Here is a 25,410-nt window from a genome sequence, read left to right on the forward strand (position 1 = left end):
ACAAAGAAATCAAAAAAAGACTGAAGAGACTATACTACTGTTAGAGTCCTCAGAAAAGACATGGCTATTGAAACAATATTTAATCTTGACTGATTTGACTTTAAACTAAATACAACGTACATTTTTCACAATGCATAATAAGCATTATTTGTGCATAGCATGTGAGTGAGTGAGTATATGTGTGTGACAGGTTGCTCGTACAACGGTTGGAGAGATAAGATGTTCAAGCTTGTGTTTGCACAACGCTCATGCAGTTTACATGTTGATAAAACTGTGGGTCACTGTGCAGAGGGAGGCCTCTACCTTGTGTGGTTTAAGATACACATATTCAGTGCAAATACCTTACACGAGTCTGTCTAAAAATACATCACAGAGCAAGAGCTCCTACATTACAACAGTGTTAAATAATTAACTACAGTATCTGACATCCACATGGAGTATGTATGAGCCAAATTTAGAGCAAAGTGCTCCCAAAAATATGAGCGTGCGTTCAGGCCACATTTGGACCACATGTAAGAATTTTAGTGCTTCGTTAAAGATTTAACAGAAAACTGAATGACCACTCAGAGAAAGGGTCGTGTATGACTTGAAGACCTTACCTTGCTGCCAATGATGGAGCGGACCTCATCGTCAGGAGAGGTGGGCGTACCGGAGATGTCGGGGTTACTGTTGCTAAGACTACGGGAGCGGTTGAGGTTAAGGCTGGCTGGTCGAACAGCTGAGCGAGCCATGGTGGCATAGTGAACCGAACCTCCCAACCCTCCTGGGCCTTTGGTGACACACAACAGAAAGAAAATGAGGAAAATAGGACTTCGATGAGCCACTGCACCTAACTATCCAGTAATTAACCCATCATTTCAGAGTAGTTTATTAACACTTCTGGCAGTGGATGGCTTAACAACAAAAGCCACTACAAAAAACCCCAAAAACCTGTATATACCAAATACAAGCCAATACTAGGGATGGGTACCGGTATCCGGTGCCATGACATAAACGGTAGTAACCAGACCGAAAAGCAGCGCACATTTCGGTGCTTTATTTTTTCCTGAAATGTCATACACTTTGGATTCCAGCCAATCATTTTACCTTTGCAAGCGTAGTAGGCGGGCCCAGGTACGTACGTTCTTTTAGAGCAGAGCTACAGGTTAAAAATGCCCAAGGCGAAGCGGTCCAAGTCTGGCTGTACTTCACAGCAAAAGATGCAAACTCAGCAGCCTGCAACAAGTGCTTTAAGCTGATACTGTGCAAAGGAGGTAACTTCTCGAATCTGAGGAAACACCTGGCGACGCATAGCATTTTGTTAAAGCCGAGAAATGCGCCGTATTTGATAGCTTGCTGCGAGACCTCACACCGAGCGCATCTACTGCGGGTGTGGTGCCTGTTATCGGACCCGGAGTTAGCAACATCCCCCAAAAACCCGAAGAATAGAGTCCTGGCCCCTAGCCCTGCCAGTGTAGCAGAAATGATGACGGATGATGATGGCAGCAGCAGCTGTTCTTCTCTGCGTGAGTAGCTTAATGTTGTTCGTGTGTAATTTACGTTGAGTAGGCTAACCATGTTATTACATTAATGCATGTAAGGTGAACTAGCAAACATTGTCGTAGTTACATGAGGCTGTCTTCTTGTTTGATGGCAGATACTCCCTTCACCCTGGCCAAAAAGGCTAAAATGATCAAAGAAAAAGTGGAAAACAGTTAAACATGAGAGGTTTTTGGACAAAGTTTGTGTTTTTTTTCATTGTTTAAGCACTGCTTCCAGCCAAGAGTGATGCCATATATGCCCCATAGCTGCAGAAAAGGCTAACATTGTTATCTTTTTACAAAAAAACAGCTGAACATGAGAGGTTTTTGGACCAATTTTGTGTTCTCCATTCTTTAAGCACCGGTTCGAGCACCGTTTAAGCACCGGCACCGTTTCAAAAGTACCGGTTTGGTACTGGTATCGGATAAAACCTAAACGATACCCATCCCTAGTCAATACACCAAAAAAACAACTGTAACTTTTATCCAAACGCTAAATCTGTTGTGATGTACAGACGCTGGCCATATCTACCTGTTAAGGATGAGTTGGTGTCTGTGTTGAGCAGGTAGAAGACAAAATGGATGTGGGAGGAAAAAAAATAGTAAAAGATGAAAAGAAATAGATAAAGAAAATTATGGCAGGAAGATTTGATGAGTTAAGGGTTGAAAGGGGTTAACTTAAAAGGAGAAAATAGAAGAAGATTCAGGATAAAGAAAAATGGGAGGACACTGTAGTCACTGTACCTGGCGAGGGTGAGTTGGGGTCGGTGCTGGGCAAGCGGAAGACATAGTGGATGTATGAAGACAGCAGGCTGTTGCGGCCATGCATGTCCTGGTTGGTGTCCAGGTACTTATGAAGCCGGTTCACTATGGAGGCCATCACCTCGAAACATGCTTGCCCAAGATTCACTAAAGACAAAAAGAAGAGCTTTCTGCTAGTTAACATAATTACAAGTGTAGCCTTTCGTTTTTATCTGTTGCAGGCCTTTATCATACCTATCTGTCCAGCAATGACGGGCGGGCGCACTACCAGCAACACCAACTTGTCAAGTAGAAGGTGAAGGAATCGAACTATTGGTTCAAGTTGGGATGAGTTTAGTGCTGCAATGCTGGACTTGAGCTCAGTTTCCAGGTTGTTCTCCATGATTCGCATGTCTCCTATCCTTACTGGGAACATGTGCTCATCCAGGGCATGCACCAACGCAAAGAACTTATCCAGGTACTGGTCCTAATGATGGAGAGTTGGAGGAATGGGGGTAGAGATGAGGTTAATAAGAGAGAGAAAGTTTTTTGGCAAAAACAAATGTCAGTACCATAATGTGGAAGTGGCAAACAGAGAAAATCACGTAAAAAGGAGATAAAGGAAGAAAGAAATGTGACAAAGATTAATGGATAGAAAAAAAATACCAAGAGAAGAAGAGGGCAAGAATTAGAAAACACAATTGCGTACAAGGATGAAAAAGCTAAAGGGGAAGAAAGTCAACAAAAGTAAGCTTGGATCTATTCCTCTGTATTCTTTGCTAAACCAGCAAGTTGGCTCCCCGAGTAAAAACCGCAAGCCGAACATTGCTACAAGTACACAGGAGAATCCAACAAGTCTAATCTGTGCCAAGAACAGTGATTTATGAGCACATTAGTCCCAGCTGGGTTCCTAGAAGCCATGGTCAAGCCCCTCCCAACACCACAGCCAAATCAGAGATGGAGTAGGCCTCAGTAAATTACTGGTAAGGTAAGAGTCACTACCTAATAAACTGGTGCTGGGAAAGAATTACAGTTTAGGTGTGAAAATAATGTTTTTCTATTAACGTTAAGTGAAATATTTTGAGTCACATTACAATAATAAATCTGTCCATCTTTGTTTCAAAATAACAGGTTATGTTGCTATTCTAAGGTTTTACATTCTAGGACATAATTTAACTAATGAATCTGAAAAATGCACAAAACTACTGTAGCTACTGTGAAGCCGTTGTGCTTAGTACTATTACCTGTGTGTGGATGGTTGAAACAGCGACCACTTCTACATTGAATACTCCTCGGTGGTTGTCTACCCACTTCATGCCCGGGAGAGGGACCTGAAGGTACAATAACGGGAGAGTAAATCCGAGTGGCCCTTACATAACAGAGAGAAACAATGAAAGGAAGGGCCAGGTTATCTGATTTGCTTGTGATAATGCAGTATTATATACTAATGATTTCTGAAGTGCATCCTGGGAATCCCATATATAGAACACTAGTTATATTTAATATAGAAACATTAGAAGTTCTCCTTTAGCTCATCTCTCTGCATTATGCTTGTTTCATTCAATATAAGCTTAAAAAATGCATCTTACATCTGGGGAGAGAACAGAGTAGGACTGTGGTGGTTTTTCCAGAGACACGGGCAGACAGAAGTGTCCCGTTCGCAGACGCCCGTTCTGCAACATGGGAATCCACTGCACACAAAAAAAGAGAGATAAATGATAAACAATACACATACATCTTCTAAATTCACTAGGAGAATGTGAGTGACTGTTTTGAAAAAGATTTATAGGCTGTGTAAACATCTCGCTAAATAAATGAATCTTTTTTTCACCCTTCCATATGTTGTACTTGTGCTATTTTCAGTTAAATTTCTTTCATTTGTGTCTTTTTGCAAATGGGGTTTGAAGTGGGTGTGTCTAAATTCACAGCTATGAAAGAACAGAGCACAAATTTGAAATTATACACACGTGCATTATCACATGATTTTACCGTGTATCCCACAGGGGTCTCCAGTGGTGTGTTCTGCTTCTGCTGGCAGCTGACATGGTAAAAGGTGAAAAGAATGTGGTGGTGGTCTGACAGAGAGGCGGGCAGTTTGATCTTAATCTCGTCATGAAAGTCCGGAGATCTACATCAATTAGTAAAAAAAACACAAAAAAAAAAAAAGAATTTCATGAGTATCACAAACTGATCATTTAGAGTCAGATAATTGAGAACTAATCTCTTTTGAGTGGCTTGCACTCAATCGATTAAACTGTGTAAGCATATCATACAGTTCAGGCCGCTATCTCGATGTTGCTTCACTTGGCTGATGGTTCCGGCTACAGCCACTATAACTATAGATCTTCCACTGTCTGAACACACTGTACAAGCACAACTTAGGCATAGAGAACAGTAGAAGAGTTTCTTAGCTGTATCAAATGTGCAAGTGCGCTGTTCTACTAACTGCCTGCTCACTGGTTAAGACCTCTTCAATACTGGTGATCAGTATATGTTACTGAAGGGAGCACACGTCAGTCAGAAAATATGCAAAGGCTTTTCTCAATGCTTTCCCAGAAGGCTTTTAGAGAGTTAATTGCAAAGAATATTGAATACATTAGGCCTGTTGTTTTATAAACTGGCTTAACAGGCTTATGTGCTCCATTTTCACCCCCACAATTACAAATATTTATATCAATTGACCTAAACATATTCCATTTCCACCCTCAATTTTTAACTTGGGAATATTTGTCTCAAGTAAAGCAGGTCAAGTGATCTAAAAACAAAGAAATTATATAAACACATTATTATTCACTTCAGCTGAATTCTTACAAGTCCCTCAGGAGGAAACATTCAGAAACAAACAACCACAGCTATAGTAAGCCCATCAACAGATCTACTAAGATAGCTTCAAGGATGGAAACAACCCAAACTGCTTAAAAGGGTCATAGAAGGCAACTGATTTCTCATGGGAAGAAACAGTTTGGTTCTGGACCAGAACAGGAAAAATCCTGGAGCAAAAACAGCATTAGGAGAAACTTTTATTGGAAATGATTGTAGGTTATTGGCAGGGCAACCTCCATTAAAACCAACAGCAAATTCAAGATGGAGAAAGAAGTTCTTTCTTATGGCATTTCTTATTTTTAGAGATATACATGGTAAAATATTTTTTGCTAGTTCTAAGCGAAATGCAAACTGTATTGACATTTCTTCTTTTGAAGCAAATTCCTAGTCAAAGTGCCACTGTCACTCAGATATAAATAACAACAAAGGCACTGTCAACAATTTACACTAGTTATTAAAATGAACACCACTTGAAACCATCTAAAAATGAACTTAACCCAGTTCTAAAAAAAATAGCACTGAATGTAGGACAAGCACAGACTTTACAGTGATGTTGAAGTAGTGGTGATTTAAATTTCTGGCCTTTGTAAGCTGGCATACTGGTGCAGTGATCAGCACCGTCACCTCACAGCAAGAAGGCTCTTTACAACTTTGGTAAATAATAAATGCTATTCTATATATTCCTTGGTTTGCAGTGGGGTTTTTTCTCCCAAACGCTTGATTTTTGTCCTCTAAACAATGAGGATGTTTTACCTGATCTGCTTGTGTTTTGTCTTTTAGGATATGTTTTTCTCTCATTTTGATACAGATCAAGGTTAACATCCTTTTTCCAGATTTTTCTGAGTAGAGTTGATTTTTGACAATGCGTTTGAAACAGCACACTATGTAGCTTATTTCAACCAAAACTAGGGATGGGTACCAGTGTCCGGTGCATAAACGGTAGTAACCAGACCGAAAAGCAGCACACATTTCGGTGCTTTATTTCGGTGCTTTTTTTTCCTGAGCTGTGATACACTTCTAGCCAATCATTTTACGTTTCCGAGGATAGTAGGCGGGTCCAGGTACGTGCGTTCTTTTAGAGCAGAGCTACAGATTAAAAATGACCAAGGCGAAGCGGTCAAAAGTCTGGCTGTACTTCACAGCAAAATGTGCAAACTCAGCAGCCTGCAACAAGTGCTTTAAGCTGATACTGTCAAAGGAGGTAACACCTCAAATCCGATGAAACACCTGGCGACGCATAGCGTTTTTTTTAAAAGCCCAGAAATGCGCCGTATGATAGCTTGCTGCGAGACCTCACACCGAGCGCATCTACTGTGCGTGGGTTGCCTGTTATCGGACCCGGAGTTAGCAATATCCCCCAAAAACCCCGTAGAGGAGAGTCCTGGCCCCTAGCCCTGCCAGTGTAGCAGAAATGATGACGGATGATGATGGCAGCAGCAGCTGTTCTTCTCTGCGTGAGTAGCTTAATGTTGTTCGTGTGTAATTTACGTTGAGTAGGCTAACCACGTTATTACATTAATGCATGTAAGGTGAACTAGCAAACATTGTCGTAGTTACATGAGGCTGTCTTCTTGTTTGATGGCAGATACTCCCTTCACCCTGGCCAAAAAGGCTAAAATGATCAAAGAAAAAGTGGAAAACAGCTAAACATGAGAGGTTTTTGGACAAAGTTAGTGTTTTTTTCCATTGATTAAGCACTGCTTCCAGCCAAGAGTGATGCCATAAATCCTCTATAGCTGCAGAAAAGGCTAACATTGTTATCTCTTTACAAAAAAACAGCTGAACATGAGAGGTTTTTGGACCAATTTTGTGTTCTCCATTCTTTAAGCACCGGTTTGAGCACCGGCACAGTTTCAAAAGTACCGATTTGGCACCGGTATCGGATAAAACCTAAACGATACCCATCCCTAACCAAAACACACCTGTTGTGGTACACCACTGCAGTGTAGGCCTCTTTGTAGAAATCAGCACAACTTGACTTCCCAAATATTACCTGAGGAATAAACAACAGTTTTACAATAAATCAGATAATGAAAAATGTATCTTTTAATTATTACCAACTGCATAATAAAAGTTGCCAAGACACTAAAAGGTCTGACAGATATTACATTCATAGCTTGACTAAGATTCAAAAACAACAATCTTCATGTTTTGGAAAATCATTGTGTACCGGCATTGCATTGCTTGGATCTTCTCCGTTCATAAATTGCACTTTCACAGTGATGTTGCGGGCGGAGCCTTGGCGGTTGGCAAAGTTCAGACTCTGAGGGTTCACATATAGCAGATTTCTGAAAAATATATGTTCAAGAGCACAGACACAAAGGAAAAAGAATGCACATCAGAGATTCAACCACACTGGAATTAAAAGACAGGAATAACACAGTAAAGAAGCATAACACAAACCTTAGAGCAATTTACTTTTATATCAAAATCTTTTTGCAACTGAGACGTTTAACATACAGATTCATATTGTTTACATTTTCCAGGCCTTAAAATACATCTAGGAAGCAGCAGTGTTACTCATCATCACAAGGTAAACTATTATAAAGTGGTAACTTTAATACACCTCAGCAAATTTTATAATACTGCGTAGCACATTTTCAAATACAGATTTGAAAAATAATCCAAAAGGAGGGCCATATCATTTGACTACGTAAAGAGGATTAATGACCTTTAACTCTAATAACCAAGTGTCTCTGAAAGTGCTTGACCTACTTACCTAACACTGTTACATCAGTTTCCACGAACTGATCAATTAAAAGGGGCAAGGCTCCCACAGCAGCTAAACCTATTCTGACTGGTACTTAAGGGAGGCTTGGCCTGTCAGTAACCATGAAAGGTAACCATTGCAAATAGACTTTACTTTTCAGAATGGGTTAGATAAGAGGGGAATGGGAACTATATAAATCACTACAAAAGGATATTAACTATCTGCAATGATTTCTAATATTTTAAGATGGGTACTGAGAGCGTGGCATTATTGTCCGTAATTTTGTGCAAAGAAGGAAACCAGAATAATGTGTGGAGAATAAACGGCTGAGGGCCCTGGGGAAAATTTTCCGAATTTGAGATGCTATTTTTCCAATTTTATCAACTGCCACTTCACAAGAATTGCTTCCATGTGAAGTAAGTCTCCCTATAAGCCAGACTACTTTGGTTTACACTGGACGTTTTTTGCAATTAATTCATATACATGAGATAAAAGGCACCTGGTCAATCTCTTGTTTTACTTCACAATCCCATTCATTGTTGCCAAAATGTGTGTGGTATACTCGTTACTGAACTGTTGGGAAGGAGGAGGAAGCCCCAGAATAGGAAGTGTAAAGCAACCTGGGATCAGCTGACAAACCGCAATGACGTAGTCGATTCTGTGGGGGATAACCCCACAGAGACCGCAGCTGGAACCACAAGTGACAAGGAATCGTGGGAATCTTTGTCTAATGATTAAAAATCTAATCCATCTTTTCCTCTGTTAACATCCATCTAGCATGTCCTAGTAATTGTCATGGCTGTTCTGAAGCATGCTGCTGAACTGAAATAGACCCCAAGATGACATTACTGTGGCAGAGCTGAAATACCCATAAAAGCACAAATGGAAGCATTCCTGATTGGTCACTTCACCTCATCCGATTCAACTTCAGTTAATAAGTACACATGTGAAAGCAAACTTTACAATGTAGATGGCACTTAGGCACAGTTACTATTTTGAGATGAGGGACTCCATAAGGGAAAACTGGCACCGTTTATCAGCTCTAAATAAAACATTAGCTTTCTAATAAACAGATTAGATGTTGTTGGAAAAATTTCCCAGTACGAGTAATTATAGAGTATTAAAAACTGAATTATTAATTTAGTAGGATTCTCAAGTGCTTCTTGATCTATGTGACCTGGTAGAGGTAGATTACACTCCACAAGTCCAAAACATTACCTTTGTCACACAATGTTCTGAAGGATTTTTCATATATTCTTCAAGACTGATAATGTAGTACAATAATGCAGTGAAATAATTGTTCTAGACTTGTTAAGGTAAGAATTCAGAGTTACTTTTTTAGACCCATTTTAAATTTATTTTTAAGCTAACAAAAATCTATGTTTTAACATTAAAAAGTGCATTTCTTTAAATGCATTACATGGAGACAATTTCCACTTAGTCACAAATACCCCAACCTGCTAATTAACCAGTACAGAAGAGTGGTGTCCTACCCACCAGCCAACATATAGTGAGATATTCAAGGACATGAAAATATGTTTCTACATCCCTTGAGTGAGAATTTGAAATCAGATGTCTCTGACATCAAAACATTAAGCTAGCATGTTTGAGATCTGCCTGAGTCACAGTAATAGGCGTCTTTGGACATTCCAACAAGTTATCAAATAGATGCAGTACGAGAAAGAAGTGAAACAACTTTATGGATGCCTGTCTGGGTATAAGTCCGCTGACTATCAACACAAAAATTCGAGGATGTGCCGTCTGCAGTTAAATGATGAACTCCAGCATGAGAGGTTACATGTTAACTCTCAAGTATCTTCAAGTTAGTCAAAACAATAATCACTGTACTGGAATGGAGTCTAGAGAGCTAAATATTGTTAGGAACTTTATGCCAATAAAGTAAATTTCTGGCCCATTTACTCAGTCCTTCTTTTCCTTACCAAGTTTGTTTCCTCCCCTTTTCATATAAAAGACCAGGAATCACTCCAACCTGAGCTACTAAATCCTTAAAACCACAAATTACTAGCAAGCTTATTATAACGACTGTGTGGTATTTTAATGCATAGCCAGAGGGGCCGATGGCGCGATATGGCAGCCTCGCTTCTGTCAGTCTGCCCCAGGGCAGCTGTGGCTACAACTGTAGCTTGCTTCCACCAGTGTATGAATGTGAGAGTGAATGAATAGTGGCATTGTAAAGCGCTTTGGGTGCCTTGAAAAGCGCTATATAAATCCAATCCATTATTATAGTAACTGTAAATTTAACAGTTTAAGCTAACGCTAATTAAGAAAATAAAGAAACAAAACTAAAAACTTGTTTTTATGGACAATTTCAAGCGTTTAACTATTTGCTTTATTTTTTTAAATGCAGCAATGTGTTACTATGACAAAATTACAACATTTATATTCCAGTTAAATATTACACCAAAACATTTTTACTGATTAGTTCCACCATCCACCACAGTTGAAGGTCAGCATATTTTACTTCCACTGCAAGCCTATAAAACTGTTTTTTGTTTTTGTTTTTTACGAGTGATCCTAGTGCACAGGGATGATTCGTTAAAAGCTGCAAGCTAATCAGAAAACTCAGTATATCCCACACACAAAAACAGGCCATGACATATCTGAAGGGACAAAATGAGTGAGCAATAAAACTGTGATGATGAGTGCATAATATCCAAACTCTCTGAAATCATTCATACCCAGGAGCTCAAACCTGGCACAGATGACAGACTCAATCCCATCTCCAGACAAAAAGAGAAAGAAGAACAAGAGAGCGAGAGAGAGAGTGTGTGTGTGTCTGGTGTGAGGCTGATTCAGCAGGATGCTAAATCAAACCCAGGAGCATTAATTACACACAGCATTATCAATCAGAGCCCAGTGAGTGCAGGGTTATAAGGTTTGAGATTGATCAGGCTGACGATCCATCAAAACAGCAGTGGTCATTGTTGGCTTTCTGCTGATCAGCTAAAGTGCTGGAGAGCAGGGTAGGGTGTGGTATGGAGAGGGGATTGGGGTTAAATGGTTAGTGTGTGTGTATGCGAGTGTGTGAGTGCGTGTATGTGTGTGTGTGTGTGGGGGGGGGGGGGGGGGGGGGGGGGTAGACACATGTCGTTCGCACACTGCTGTGATTTGTTTGTTCAGAAGAAGGAGGGGTCAAGGGGGATTTGGGAGGAGGTGGGGTACATGGCTAAAAACATAGTAGGGATTAATGATCAGCTAATCCCCCCGCCTTTACTGAGAGGGCAGTATATAACACGAGGCAGCTCGACATTCTCGTATTGCTTTAGCAGCAAACAAGTCTAGCTTAGCAGCAGAGGCAGCAGAGAGAAGAGTGTAGAGGAGAACACGAGTAAAGCTAAAGCAGGGTTCTAGGACTGGAATAGAAAAATCATCATGAAGGTATTTTTCCTGTTGCTGGTGCTAACCAGTTCAACCGTAGCTGCCCCCCTGGAAGCCTCGGGGAGACAAGAACACCCGACCCTGCCTTCCCAGGCTTCCACCATAGCACCGATCCAACCCGAACCCAGGTCTCGCTTTGCCATGCTGGACGATGTTCGCCTACTAGCAAACGGCCTCCTCCAGTTAGGCCAGAGTTTACGAGAGTTCGTCCACAAGACCAAGGCACAGATCAACGACATCTTCCAAAAGCTCAATATTTTTGACCGCTCTTTTTACCAGCTCTCAGTCGTCACATCGGAGATTAAAGAGGAAGAGGAAGAGCTCAAGAAGACCACTAGCTATTTGAAGGCCAACAATGAGGAGATCAAGAATTTGTCACTGGAAATCAACTCGAAGATCAACAACATTCTGCAGGAGCGCACACAACTGCAGAGCAAGGTGGGGAACCTTGAAGAAAGACTGAAGGGCTTGTCGCAGAGCATGGTCCCTGCTGATCAGCTTAGTGAAATCACATCTCTCAAGGTAAGATGCTTCAGCAGCTAAAACTTTACAACACAAGTCAGTCAAGATATGCTCGCTGAATAAGGAGCAGATAAGCTGTGTTTGTGCAGCGTTTGTCCACTAAACAGATTTAACTGCATTTTACAAACTGAGTTAACTGAGGATAATTTTTGTTTTACATTTTTCCTGAAAAACTTTCACATCAACACATGAGACTCAAAGTATTATATTTTTTAGGAAGTGATTGAAGCTCAAGATAAAACAATTGGCAATCTTCTGAAAGCTGTGAAGGAGCAACATGATCAGCTGGACTACCAGAAAATAAAGATTAAAAACCTGGAGGAAAAGGTACTTGTAGTAGAAATCATTATATTTTGCCTTTCAAGGGAAAATATCTGAAATCACTGAGAATCTAATTTGTTACATTACCAATGCACATTCTGTTTAAACTATATATAAAACTATTTAAAATGAGTGACTCACTTGCATCTCCTGCAGCTCAGCTATGAGAGTTTTCAAGATACAGCTGATAAACTAATGGACTCTGACTACGAAACTCTTGATATGTTTGAATATCTGAAAGGAAACTCAACTGGCCTGGAAACAAGTGGTAATTACTTAATATACTCAAATATCTTTCTAAATGCCAAACTTACTTAAATAAAAGTAGAGTTAAGGAATTAATTTGGCTTTTCTACACTGTTATTTTTTTCAGATTTTCCCATGGACTGCACTGACGTGTTTAACAAAGGAGAAACAAATAGTGGTGTCTACGTTATCAAACCAAACCAATCAGAGCCGTTCAACGTTTTCTGTGAAATGAGTTCAGGTGGGTAAGCAATCTTGAGTTCTCATCAAAGACGTCCAAATACCATTTCTGCATTCACAAGCACTGACATTTTTTAGATAACACACTGGCATTTATGATTTCTACAATGACTGAGGAAAGAGCAAAAAAAAAAAAAAAAAAGAAAAGAAAAGAAAAAAAAAAAGAAAAAAAAAGTTGATAACCTACTCACATTATTTATGACAAAACTTTTACATTCCCTGAAATATTTATTTATTCTTTTACAGAAGGGGGTTCAACAGTCATCCAGCGCAGGGTTGATGGTTCGGTGGATTTTGATCAGACATGGGAAAAGTACGAAAAAGGTTTTGGAGATCTAGAAAGTGAGTACACTTTATGGTTTAAATTTTTAAATAAAATATTCTATTTTTAGAATTAACAGAAAAAATGACAGTCTTTACTCGTAATAAACATTCATTTTTCACAAATGTCATGGCATATTCAGGAAAAAAATATATACTGAAAGTAGCAGAAAACAATAGGGGATGACACAATATAAAGAAAAAGCCATAATCAACTGATCAGAACAGTTCCTAAATATTTTCTATTAAAGTAGAAAATCTATTGTGTCAGCAGTGTCTTGGTTGCAGGAGCATTTGTAAGTGCTCCCTATAGCCTTGGTCACAGGAAACAATAATTGTCAGATATCAGCCCTGAACGACTTCCTGTATTATCCGAGCACACAGCCAGTTTGGCAGCCTTCCCTACAGCACTTGGTATGCTCATACAAGCACTCATAACCCATTTACAACAAAAAGGCTCTTCATCTGCAAAAGATGAGTTTCAACCTTCTTTCACAGCTACCTGCCTAATGATTACAACCCACATGCTACTAACAGCATGCTTTTAATACCTGGTTGACCCAAAGTCTGCTGGAAGTTAATTACAATTTTCAAACCATTATAAGATGAACTGAGACTTCAGAGTTTCTGAGATTTGTTTTTCCTACAAATAAACAAAATAAATTTGATTTGTCACACAGAGGACTTCTGGCTGGGCCTAAAAAAGATTCACAGCATTACACAGGAAGGTGTTTACATCCTTCGCGTTGATTTGGAGGACTGGAAGGAGGAAAAACACTGGGCTGAATACCGCTTCTCACTGGAAGGTCCCTCCAAGGACTATAGTCTACGTGTCAGCCATTTCTCAGGTGACCTGCCTGATACCATGGCCAACTGCACCGGCATGAGATTTGCCACAAAAGACAAAAACACAGACAGCAACCAAAACTCCAACTGTGCACGCAGCTCCACAGGTACAATCCCAAGTCACGGTATCTTGGAATGTTTCTCCACCATAGTAATAAAATAAATAATTATCTCTGATGAAGACATTTTTTTCTAAACAAGACAAAATCACATAGCTAAGACTGATATATGCTGATATAATTTCCTATCTTGACTCCCTGGCAGGTGGCTGGTGGCTCAATGCTTGCGGTGAAACCAACCTTAATGCAAGGCATGTGTGGCTGAGACCAAAGGGGCGCTTGATGAGGAGGAAGGGCATTCACTGGAGGCCAACCACAGGCTCTTCCTACTCACTCAAGATGACCAAAATCTCCATTCGACAAGCTTCAACTGCTGATATCTCCAACTGAGCCCCCTGTCCACACACTATATAATACTATTGGCTTTTTTCCCAATACACGGACATCCAAAAAGTTCAACAGGAGGGGGAAGTGACATAACACAGGCCTTCCATATGTCCAGTCTTAATTCACCCACATCATTGAGCAGATTCCTCCCTAACATTATTCGGCCATTGGTTAGTGCTCACCACCAGATAGCAGAACAAAAAAATGTCAGACGTCAGCAAATGCCGACCTGTTGCACCGTGGCACACAGGTTGTTAACCTACTGTGTCTGATCAGACAAGGACAGTAAGTAGAACTGTCATTATGCAACATTTGTCATCGCTTGCAAAACAGACATATTGATCCACATCAGCAACCTAATTCAGAATTGATTGCAAAGCAATACATTGCAGTGATATAACAGCAAATGAGGTTTCTGAGAATAGACTACAATTTTGAAACCCACACTGCTTAACAACCATTAAGGTGAACTTGGATACATTTATGACAACAACAAAACAAGGTATTTTAAAGTATGTTTGGAAGAACTACATGTTCAAAGTGGCTAAAGGGACAAATACCAACAGATTACTACATAAAGCATGCAAGTTATGCAAGTCAAGGTAAAAAGATCATCTCCTGCTTCTGAAAAAAGTCCACTACAAACTAGAAAGCTTTAGACAGCGCACTGATTTTTCTTTTTCTTATTCTTTTATATTTTTTTTATTCTGTATTTAAACTATGATATGATATGATTTATGCAGGTACCGCTAGAAAATGATAATTTCTGTGTGTTTCCTACATTATTGAGTCATATTGACTTTTGCTCATTATTACAAAATAACCAACTGTACTGTAAAGGTTTTCATACTAACACATCACTGTGAGAAGCAGCTTAGTGTGCTAAAATCATATTTATGAGGCCAAAAATAAATCTACCTGTATAAAAACAAAACAAAACTATGGTACTATTTCTTTGTTTGATTTTGTCTTGAACCAAATGGAGTTAAATAAGTAAAGAGGACATGTTGAAAGGTTGACACACTAATGAAAATGAGATCTAAGGAATAAAACCACTCCACTTAACTCAGTTCGGCTAACTATCAGTCACAGGCCAATTGCATCTGCAGACAGTCAGGCCCTGTCAGCACCTGTCTGGTAACGTCTGGATGTAATCACCTAATATTGGTCTATCAAAATATACTGCTCAAAGAAAAAAAAAGAACAAACTGAAAATCTTTACTGATATAGACTCATGTAACAATAGTAAATTCATACTTCATGTAATCCCTTGAAGTTTTCAGCAGTACAACATTGTATGCTAACATAAAATGTTCTGGATGGAACACAACAGAAAAAATGGCAGGTGTAATTTTTTAAATACTCCTTACATAGTTTATACTGCACAGTAATATAAATCCTGTCAACGCTGTTTCATATTTTCTAATTATTATTAATTATTATTATTAATAATTATTATTAATTTATTTTAACCCTTAAATAACCCTTTTTTGTTTTTAATTCACTTTAGCTTCAATTAGTTTCCAGATTGGAATTTCTTGTTTCACTTCAGTTTTTATTGTTTGAAAATGTTAAGGTTTTTTTTTTCCATATATTTTTATTGAAATTTTTTATAGTACAATACAAACAAATGTTGAACACCCTCACATTCACACACCCATCCATACATCAAACCTGCCTACATCACATTCAAATGTAGAAATGAGCATAGTTCTCACAGTAATACAAAAATACAATGGGTTAGGATAGACTAAATGTTAAGTTTTACTTCATTTTTGATTAATTTCAGCGTTAGTTTTGGTCTTTAAAATTATTACTGAATAAAGGGCAAATGTCAGAGGCTAAGATTGAGGACAATCAGAAAAGATATTAAAATAAAAACACACTTTTTGACTGCGAGTTGACTCACAGCCTTGTAGACACTGCAGGTCTCAATAAACACATCCATCAATAAAATACATTTTTTAACCAGTGAGCTAAAGAGTGAAGTAGTATTTAGATGTTGAGTTAAGTACAAACTGGTTTGAAATTCATTTTTTGTGTAATCTCGATGTCAAACAGACAAATAAACAACCATTAAGACATTATTCATTCACTACAGATGTTTTTTTCTGTACCTGTATATGGTGTTCGGCACATAGACGTCCCTGGCAGGAAACTCAAGGATCTCCCTGGTGGGACGCACCCTGCTGTCTGGGTAAGGCTTAACCTGCAGGAGGTCAGGGGTCAAGCAGTAGTGGGGGTTCTCCGGAGCTGGAGAAATGTCCAGCTTCAACTGGGCTGTGGTGAGTGTGTGAGTAGTCAGAGGAAGGGGAAAGGAGTGTTAAAGAAAGAGCAAAGAATCATTTTCAGATTTCAAATCAGGACAATCAAAGGAAAGCATAAATTCCACTTTTAAGTACCTGTGATAGGTCTGAGTCTCCTCAGCACTGAAGACGGTCTTCTCATATCAGCTAAGAACTTATACAAATCTTCATCACTAAGTCTGTCTCCCTCCTAAAATAACATGTAGAATAAAAAACCATGAGAAAATGACAAAGGGAAGGAAAAGTAATCTAATACTAATAATCTACTATCGTGTGAGCAAGCACATTCACATGGACCTGTTTAAAGAAGTTGGTGATGGTAAGTGTTGCAGGTCTAAAACCTGTCAGGCTACATGATTCATCTCCACTTGTGGTTCTCTCCAGAGAACGCCTTCCCATAATGCTCGAGTTCCTCCGTTCAGACCATGAGCCTTTCCTCTCTAAAAAGATACAACAAAAACAAACTCAACATTTTAAAGCCCACATTTATTTTCCACTCTGAACATGCAGACATTGTTCTAATCTGCCATAGCAACAGAAGGCTGTCGCCACCAGTCAGCATCAAAGATAACCTCTAAGGTCAAAGGGTAGTCAAACACCAAGGGTCACAGTAAAAATAACACAGCAGGGATCAATATGATGTTGCCCTGTTTGTTTCTAAAGCACGCCAATTTACTGAAATGTCCATGCACCTAATGCATGACTGCCATGTCTGTTATGGTCTCTTCAACTAGACCATGTGTGACATGGAAAGTGGGCATAAAAAACACTGGCATGTTTTTTTTCCTACTCACTGGAACTTTTGATATCATTCTGAGATACATGGTCAACGTCTACAATTACAGTTAGAAAGCTTGCATTAAAAGAAGATGGTTAGACCTGAGAGGCTCATCTCTAGCTCTGTATCTCTCTCCAGGCTGCCTGCACTGTTAACAATGTTCATTAGATGGATGGCGGTCCACGCAAAGGGCATTCGGTAGCGCCCCAGACGTTGGCAGAACTGCTCTGACTGGCCTCGAAGCTTCTCCAGCTTCTCCTTGTTCTATAAAAAAATAGAAATGTTAACGTAAATACAGGGTTTGTGGTACATTAACAATGAATCAGAATTCTTTTTGTTTTAATTTTTATTCACTGCAACAAAATTAGGAGATGACCATGAAAAGGAATGTACTTTTAAATGAGTACTTGCAGTTGCAGAAACAGTAATGAATAAAAACATTTATTATGACATCACATATAACTGAAATACATCTGAGACTGAGCTTTCGTGGTATTCATCATTTAATTCACTCTCATTGTACCTTGGCAGCGTCTGACTCTTTGAAGACCATATAGGGCTCTGCGCACTCTCCAATATCACCCTGCTGCAGTACTTTTTCCAGCTGTTGACAAAGCAAACACAGCCTTCAGTAACTACACTCACGTGCAGTGAAACAGGTCAGAAGATGGGTGTCAAATTGTGAAAGGACAGCAGGTTTCTTCAATTAAGCTTTATCTTTCATACTAAGTCAAACACTGCAATGAAAAACTGTCCAGTGTTTGTTTTGGTTGATGTAATGTATTCTGGTGCTATCAAAGAGGGACAATAAGTCAAGGTTTTACTTGTAATTTATTCAAAGACATTTCTGTAAGAGAAACATAAAGCCTCAAGTACCCTTATACTGATGGCGTTGCATAATCATGGATATCTAACATTCAGGGAAACCCGCTATTAGTACTCTTTTACGTATTACAAAACAAAAGTTGACAAGAGAGATGAAATTCTAGCATGACTGTTTCACCTTGATGACTAGGAAGACATCCTGGGAGGGGTAGGTAATGGAGAATATGGCAGAGCGAGCCAGCGTGGAGATGGCTGCTGTCTGAATGTGAGGACGCAGCATCGCTTTTGTCTGCTCAGAGTTTAGGTCAAAGAAAAAGTTTTCTGATATCTGAAGGACACATGAAACAGACACACGGATAATTATTATTTGACCAAAACACCTGTTAAATGTAATCATAGCACTACGCCATCACAACTATTATTATTTAATTGTAATTTCTGATGACTCTATTACTAAAGCATGGCTTCTTGCTCGTGGAGGCTGGCAAACATGTTAACATCTCAGTGATGAATAAGCCACCAGAGAAATTTATGGAGCCGTGAAGCGGCATTATATATGAGAGATCTACTTATCAAGGCATCTGCTACCCTCTAGTGTTTGTTAGCTAAAAGGGAACAGAAAGAAGCGGCACTAGATAAGGTTGTTCAGATATATACATAGTTCCAGAGTATGATTTAACGGCATTCCCAAAAACATAACAGGCCCACAACATAAAATTTAATAGCCCACTCATCAAATTCGTTTGGCCTCCCAACGATTTTAACGGTTTGCAAAAGTGACCCAACAACTCAGAGCTGAGGAGGCACTGAGTAAAGCATAACAGCTTACCTTTTTCTTTTCCTTGACATCATATAAGGCCAAACTAGCAAATATGGGTTCAATTTCGATCTCAAACCTTCAAGGTGGAGAGAAAAAGGAGTGGATCAGCAGAAAGCAGCAGTTAAATAAAAGAGCTACATGGCGTTTTTTTCTTTTCTGAAAAAGGCCGTCTACCACTTACTTCAAGGACAAGCACTTGACGAGTAGCCTCTGTCCAAAGTGTTCTTTAGGTACTTCAGGCACACAGTGGCGCTCAACGGGCTCCTCCTACACATTCACACAAACGTGTGGGGTTAAAAAAAAAAAGACTGAATTGCACAATAATTTTATCAGTTATGTAAAACTGTTTAAACTATAAATTTAATGGAGACTAGCAGAAAAGGTTTTAAGGATATGGAAAGGTGCTTACTGTACCTCATCGAGGGCGGGGTGCAGAGCAAAGAGTTCACGGTGGCGGTTGGCCTTGCGCTGGTCTTCGTTATGCCGGTCAATCTCCTCATTGGGGGCACGGTCAAGGAGGTGAGGAAGCAGGGCATCGGGGAGGGAATTCTTCAAGTCAAAAATGCTACAGGCCCAGCTACCCCTCGGAGTGTCATCGATAGACATTGACCGTCGCTTCAAGTCATCCTGCAATACAACCAATGCAAAAAAGACAGACTAGCATATACACTGTGGGACTGTTTTAAACCTGTATCTTGATATTGTCAATCTGAAATTAACACACATCATTCAGGTTAATTATTTTCCTAATGAAAAAAAAAGGATACCTGGTCATCCTGGTAACTGCTGCTGTCTGGCATCTCATCAGCTTCAAACACCTGTTTGGGGAGGCCTTTCTGGCGCTCCTTCTGCTTGTCCAGAGTGTTGGGATTAAAGCCAGTACCAAGCTTATGATATCTGAAGGAACAAGCCATTACTTAGAACACTTTAATTCATTTACTAATATTATTTCAGGATTATTATGTGTATTTTAAGAATATTTTCACATGGTGAAGCCTTACTTTCTATTGACGACTGCCCAGTCTTCTGTGTAGGATCTGACGCAGTCTCTAACATGAGGATCAGTGTCCCTGCAGCCAGACAAACATAATCAACCAAACAAACATTATTTTAACAGCAGAGTCAGACTCTAAATGCAGGCTTACTGATATGGATGGCAGACCATTAAATGTGTTGAAATAAATACATCTTTCTGGTATATCACACGCTGAAGCACACTTGTAATGCTTCTGCCATCTCTTCTGAAATACTAAGAGCCAGCAGTACATTAAGTAAAGACATTAAGCCCACATACAGTGGGGCAAAAAAGTATTTAGTCAGCCACCAATTGTGCAAGTTCCCCCACCTAAAATGATGACAGAGGTCAGTAATTTGCACCAGAGGTACACTTCAACTGTGAGAGACAGAATGTGAAAAAAAAATCCATGAATCCACATGGTAGGATTTGTAAAGAATTTATTCGTAAATCAGGGTGGAAAATAAGTATTTGGTCAATAACAAAAATACAACTCAATACTTTGTAACATAACCTTTGTTGGCAATAACAGAGGTCAAACGTTTACTATAGGTCTTTACCAGGTTTGCACACACAGTAGCTGGTATTTTGGCCCATTCCTCCATGCAGATCTTCTCGAGAGCAGTGATGTTTTGGGGCTGTCGCCGAGCAACATGGACTTTCAACTCCCGCCACAGATTTTCTATGGGGTTGAGGTCTGGAGACTGGCTAGGCCACTCCAGGACTTTCAAATGCTTCTTACGGAGCCACTCCTTTGTTGCCCGGGCAGTGTGTTTTGGATCATTGTCATGTTGGAAGACCCAGCCTCGTTTCATCTTCAAAGTTCTCACTGATGGAAGGAGGTTTTGGCTCAAAATCTCACGATACATGGCCCCATTCATTCTGTCCTTAACACGGATCAGTCGTCCTGTCCCCTTGGCAGAAAAACAGCCCCATAGCATGATGTTTCCACCCCCATGCTTCACAGTAGGTATGGTGTTCTTGGGATGCAACTCAGTATTCTTCTCCCTCCAAACACGACGAGTTGAGTTTATACCAAAAAGTTCTACTTTGGTTTCATCTGACCACATGACATTCTCCCAATCCTCTGCTGTATCATCCAAACTTCAGACGGGCCTGGACATGCACTGGCTTCAGCAGCGGAACACGTCTGGCACTGCGGGATTTGATTCCCTGCCGTTGTAGTGTGTTACTGATGGTGACCTTTGTTACTTTGGTCCCAGCTCTCTGCAGGTCATTCACCAGGTCCCCCCGTGTGGTTCTGGGATCTTTGCTCTCCGTTCTCATGATCATTTTGACCCCACGGGATGAGATCTTGCGTGGAGCCCCAGATCGAGGGAGATTATCAGTGGTCTTGTATGTCTTCCATTTTCTGATGATTGCTCCCACAGTTGATTTTTTCACACCAAGCTGCTTGCCTATTGTAGATTCACTCTTCCCAGTCTGGTGCAGGTCTACAATACTTTTCCTGGTGTCCTTCGAAAGCTCTTTGGTCTTGGCCATGGCGGAGTTTGGAGTCTGACTGTTTGAGGCTGTGGACAGGTGTCTTTTATACAGATGATGAGTTCAAACAGGTGCCATTCATACAGGTAACGAGTGGGGGACAGAAAAGCTTCTTACAGAAGACGTTACAGGTCTGTGAGAGCCAGAGATTTTCCATGTTTGAGGTGACCAAATACTTATTTTCCACCCTAATTTACGAATAAATTCTTTACAAATCCTACCATGTGGATTCATGGATTTTTTTTTCACATTCTGTCTCTCACAGTTGACGTGTACCTCTGGTGCAAATTACTGACCTCTGTCATCATTTTAAGTGGGGGAACTTGCACAATCGGTGGCTGACTAAATACTTTTTTGCCCCACTGTAGCTTGAAGGATTCCAAGGCGCTCATTAACTTAGTAACCAAACAGTTTACATACACATCTAATATACAGGCATTTGACTTCCATTCTTAATTTTTGCACCTCTATTAAACTGTAGGTAAGCTTATCTTACTACATTTAATAAGATATAGTAAGATAACGCAGCCTCATACAAATGTAGCAAATGATTTAAGGACAGTGCCTTGACATATAAATATATTGCCGTTGAGTAAATGATAATTGTTTTTGGAAAATGAAATATGGAACCAAGATCACTATTCCTCATTAAAATCTGCGATTTCACATTAATTTGAAATATGTGCTCTCAACTTTATCTAAATTATTCAATCTCCACTATATATTACAGTCTTTTATTGCTCATTTGTTTGTACATTTAACACAAATTATTTGCATTACAAACAATTACTAGTCTCTCGAGATCAACACATTAAATTCCAGATGCTATTAAATGAAGAAAAGAAAAGAAAAAAAACAACAAAGAACACTCCACATCTTTCTTCCACGGCAGCCTTACCCGTCTTCAGGGACAGCTTGTACCACTGTGCGACACTCCCTGGGTGTGTAGATGACCTCAATGTCATCTGGGGGAAACTCAATCAGATCTCTCAGGGGACCTGACTCAACGATGGGAGGGTGAGTGATAAGGTACTCCTCAAAATCCACCGGCTCCACCGCCTCCGTGAGCGGAACCTGGTGGGCGATGAGCAAGTGTGACAGGGAGAAAATCAGAGGGATGGGAGAAGTTAAGTAGCTGTTAAGGGCATACACGTCAGTACAGCTCGGCTACTTTTTTTTCTTTGTCTACAAATGTCTTAATAAAATCGTCTCTACTTTTAAGCAAATGCTTCACAAATGCAGTTATTGAGAAAAAAGGGAGAGCTGGTGTTATTTGTCACTCTATTATAGAGCACCATGTTCTGCAATAATAGATCTAAAATATGAGGTGATTTATGTCAATTCTGTTAGGGGAACTGTTTTAGATTTCAGATCATTGTTAATTTCATAATAAAAAAAAAATCAGTTGTAAGAATGACCCGTGTGGGATTTGAGAATATCCTCAAAGCTGATACAAGCAGCCAGATTATCACAGGCTAATGACATCATGGGTCTTACTGCGCTGACACAGGGGAGGATACTAGCAGTAATGTGGTAACCACACACCGTGTATGTCAATGAAATTCATTTTGTAACTTGTGGCGATGAAAAGCAACGACCTGTAGAAGCAAAGAATACTGGTGATGGACATACGAAGGAGTTGATAAAAATATACACAACCGGAGCTAACACAGACCTACAGTTAACTGCAAAGCAATGCAAAATAAGCCAATCACTATATATCTGAATAAAACTTATGGCTGCATCCTCTACTTGGGTTTCTTTCTAATGCCCGCATCTCTACACCATTCAGGGCCTCTAAAACAGATATCTTGCCTGAAAGGGCTTCCAACTCCATTTCAGTTTCAAATGTCTGATAATATAATCAACTCTAGAATTACTTTATATGCTAATTATAAGTCACTTTGTCTGCTTCTCTGATTTGCACATGTGTTGCTAACATTGTTGTCTAAGCTAGAAGCTTTTATGCTTATTAATTCTGAGATTCCACCTTGCCATTCGTCCTAGCAAAAACAAACAACTCGCTGGTCTTTCTGTTAGTGCTGTTCTTATTGTATTCTTCCACCATAATATTTTCTATAGCTAAGCAACCAGTCCTCTGTTTCTATGTTAACATTTTATGTGAAAAGTGGTGTCATATGCTTTTCAGCATTTTAATGTGGATGAAGACTCTTCTGAAACATTCTGAAATGAAAATGTGCTAGTGTGGACGCAGCGTTTGCCTGCTTCTACAAGTGGAACCCAGGGAGAATCTGTTTTAGCAGCTTCATTTTAAGGGTCTGTCTGTGCGTGTCTGTGTGTGGGTGTGTGCATGCATGTTTGTTCTTCTTCCTCTTGAGGAATTTGAACATGAATATCTTTCACAGTTTTAATTAGAGACCAAATGCAGCCTAATTAAGTAGTGAAGGTGGGACCACGTGTTGGTGTTTCGGCTCAGGAGTACTCAGGGTCAATTGACACTACTCCTTTAACAAACATGAGCCATTTTTACACAGATGCTAAGCCAAATAAAGGTAGCATGATACTGCCTACAGCATGTGATTTTAGATACCATGACCTTGTTGTGGAATTGAAGGCACAACAGTTTATACATCAATACTACCATTGTAATATTATCATGCCTTACCTGCTAATCTTTTCTACAATCAACGATTGTCACGCTCAAAGCTCAAAGTCAGAACAATAACGATACAAAACAGAAAGGGATAATAATGATGGAGCTGCACCAACACCTTCAAATGTCTGTGTAAAAAGGCTTAATGTGGTGAACAGGACAATCAATAGTTATCCCTCATGGCACTCTGCTAGACAGTTGTGCAGCTTTTCACATGTACCAAAAACCCAAAGCAAAACACCCCTGACCCCAATTAGAGAAAACATCGATCTCATTTGAAGAAAACCAACTACTACAACTGTTTACATGTAAACACAATGAATGATCAGCGGCCTTTCAGACTACTCACTGTGTTACTTGTTGTTGTTCCGACGTTGAGGTTTTTGAAGAGCTGTGGGGAGCCTCCATACTGTCCAGCTATCTGTTTCCTAACCTCTGCTGCCACAGTCCTGCAAACAGAGTAACAGGTAGAGAGGACAAGAAATAAGTCAGCTTATGCAAAAAGTCTCTCTAGACATCCATTAAGTGGATATTGCAGGCTTATTAGTATTTAGAATCATATTAAAACCACCCCAGTATATTTCTCACAGTATGGACGAATGACGGCCATGAATGACGGATCCCAGTACTGGTGTGATTAAAACAGAACAACAGAACAAACCAGTGATGGAAATGTGTCTGTGTAAAGCTGCATACACACTGCAAGCAATTCACAGCAACGTGACAGCCAGAGATTACAGAAAGCGAATGATATTTGGTAACTTCAAGCAACTATGGGCAAAATAACTGCTAGCAGCATGAAGTGGGCAAGACCTGTGATAAACTTTCAGGCAAGCAACTGAAGAGACTCCTAATGAAAGTGAAAAATACCACTGATTGACATATGACCTGCTACTAAAATCATTAGAAGGTCAGCTGGGCAACCGAACCCTGCAATGTCCACAAGCAACCAGACGGCAATTTCAAAGTGATGTGCCACAAGCGAATAGCTTCAACTATGTATACAGCTTAAGAATAAAAAAAAACATCCAAGGACAGTGATGTAACTACAAAGCATGAATATTTTCATATTCTCCAACATATGAAATGGATTATTGTAGATTTAGTGGAATAACCCATAAATTTAACCCACCAATTTAACCCATCTTGGCAAAATAATGCCAAGATGAATGACAGAAGCTACATTTGAACTCGTGTGCAAGCTCTGATTCATCCAAAACTGTGAACAACAGTGGTTGCACTGGGAAAATACAGCGCTACAACCACAGAAGTATTATAAGTAGTAATCTCAAATATGACACTATGTGGTGAATGTATTTATATCCTTTCAGAGGTTTTTGCTGGGACTGTCCCAGAAACAACAACAAAGGTTTATTGTACAGTGAGACCTTTCCAGTAATGTATGGTATGTGAC

General features: G+C 39.7%; 2 protein-coding genes across 20 annotated transcripts in view; one reads left to right on the forward strand and one right to left on the reverse strand.

Moving 5' to 3' along the window:
• dock7 (dedicator of cytokinesis 7) overlaps positions 1-25,410 on the reverse strand; it is a 48,348-nt gene that overhangs the window by 19,611 nt on the left and 3,327 nt on the right. For 12 of the 19 annotated variants that reach the window (XM_012915810.4, XM_076875566.1, XM_004574509.4 and 9 more), the window contains exons 2-23: positions 24,346-24,445; positions 22,281-22,456; positions 19,866-19,934; positions 19,632-19,761; positions 19,279-19,491; positions 19,046-19,131; positions 18,874-18,940; positions 18,223-18,372; positions 17,743-17,823; positions 17,321-17,483; positions 16,739-16,881; positions 16,538-16,631; positions 16,253-16,415; positions 7,255-7,372; positions 7,007-7,077; positions 4,251-4,389; positions 3,851-3,952; positions 3,506-3,592; positions 2,517-2,748; positions 2,265-2,429; positions 2,053-2,073; positions 600-769 (exon numbers count right to left, since the gene is read on the reverse strand). In XM_012915810.4, the coding sequence (XP_012771264.1) occupies positions 600-769; positions 2,053-2,073; positions 2,265-2,429; positions 2,517-2,748; positions 3,506-3,592; positions 3,851-3,952; positions 4,251-4,389; positions 7,007-7,077; positions 7,255-7,372; positions 16,253-16,415; positions 16,538-16,631; positions 16,739-16,881; positions 17,321-17,483; positions 17,743-17,823; positions 18,223-18,372; positions 18,874-18,940; positions 19,046-19,131; positions 19,279-19,491; positions 19,632-19,761; positions 19,866-19,934; positions 22,281-22,456; positions 24,346-24,445 (2,740 nt within the window). The remainder of the gene's footprint in view (positions 1-599; positions 770-2,052; positions 2,074-2,264; positions 2,430-2,516; positions 2,749-3,505; positions 3,593-3,850; positions 3,953-4,250; positions 4,390-7,006; positions 7,078-7,254; positions 7,373-16,252; positions 16,416-16,537; positions 16,632-16,738; positions 16,882-17,320; positions 17,484-17,742; positions 17,824-18,222; positions 18,373-18,873; positions 18,941-19,045; positions 19,132-19,278; positions 19,492-19,631; positions 19,762-19,865; positions 19,935-22,280; positions 22,457-24,345; positions 24,446-25,410) is intronic. The other 7 variants (XM_004574508.4, XM_004574507.4, XM_012915809.4 and 4 more) reach the window with 1 other exon arrangement.
• On the forward strand, positions 11,063-16,206 carry angptl3 (angiopoietin-like 3). Its single transcript, XM_004574496.6, has 7 exons — positions 11,063-11,715; positions 11,932-12,042; positions 12,193-12,304; positions 12,410-12,523; positions 12,769-12,864; positions 13,524-13,796; positions 13,954-16,206. Exons 1-7 carry the CDS (start codon positions 11,188-11,190, stop codon positions 14,136-14,138), a joined length of 1,419 nt encoding a protein of 472 aa, XP_004574553.3. The 5' UTR covers positions 11,063-11,187; the 3' UTR covers positions 14,139-16,206.

This window comes from Maylandia zebra, linkage group LG17 (genome assembly GCF_041146795.1).
Source record: "Maylandia zebra isolate NMK-2024a linkage group LG17, Mzebra_GT3a, whole genome shotgun sequence".
Classification (NCBI taxonomy): domain Eukaryota; kingdom Metazoa; phylum Chordata; class Actinopteri; order Cichliformes; family Cichlidae; genus Maylandia; species Maylandia zebra.

Coding starts and splice junctions, on each gene's coding strand:
- angptl3 (XM_004574496.6), top strand. CDS start 11,188: ATGAAGGTATTTTTCCTGTTGCTGGTGCTAACCAGTTCAACCGTAGCT. Junction 11,716..11,931: donor GTGAAATCACATCTCTCAAG/GTAAGATGCTTC, acceptor TATATTTTTTAG/GAAGTGATTGAAGCTCAAGA. Junction 12,043..12,192: donor TTAAAAACCTGGAGGAAAAG/GTACTTGTAGTA, acceptor CATCTCCTGCAG/CTCAGCTATGAGAGTTTTCA.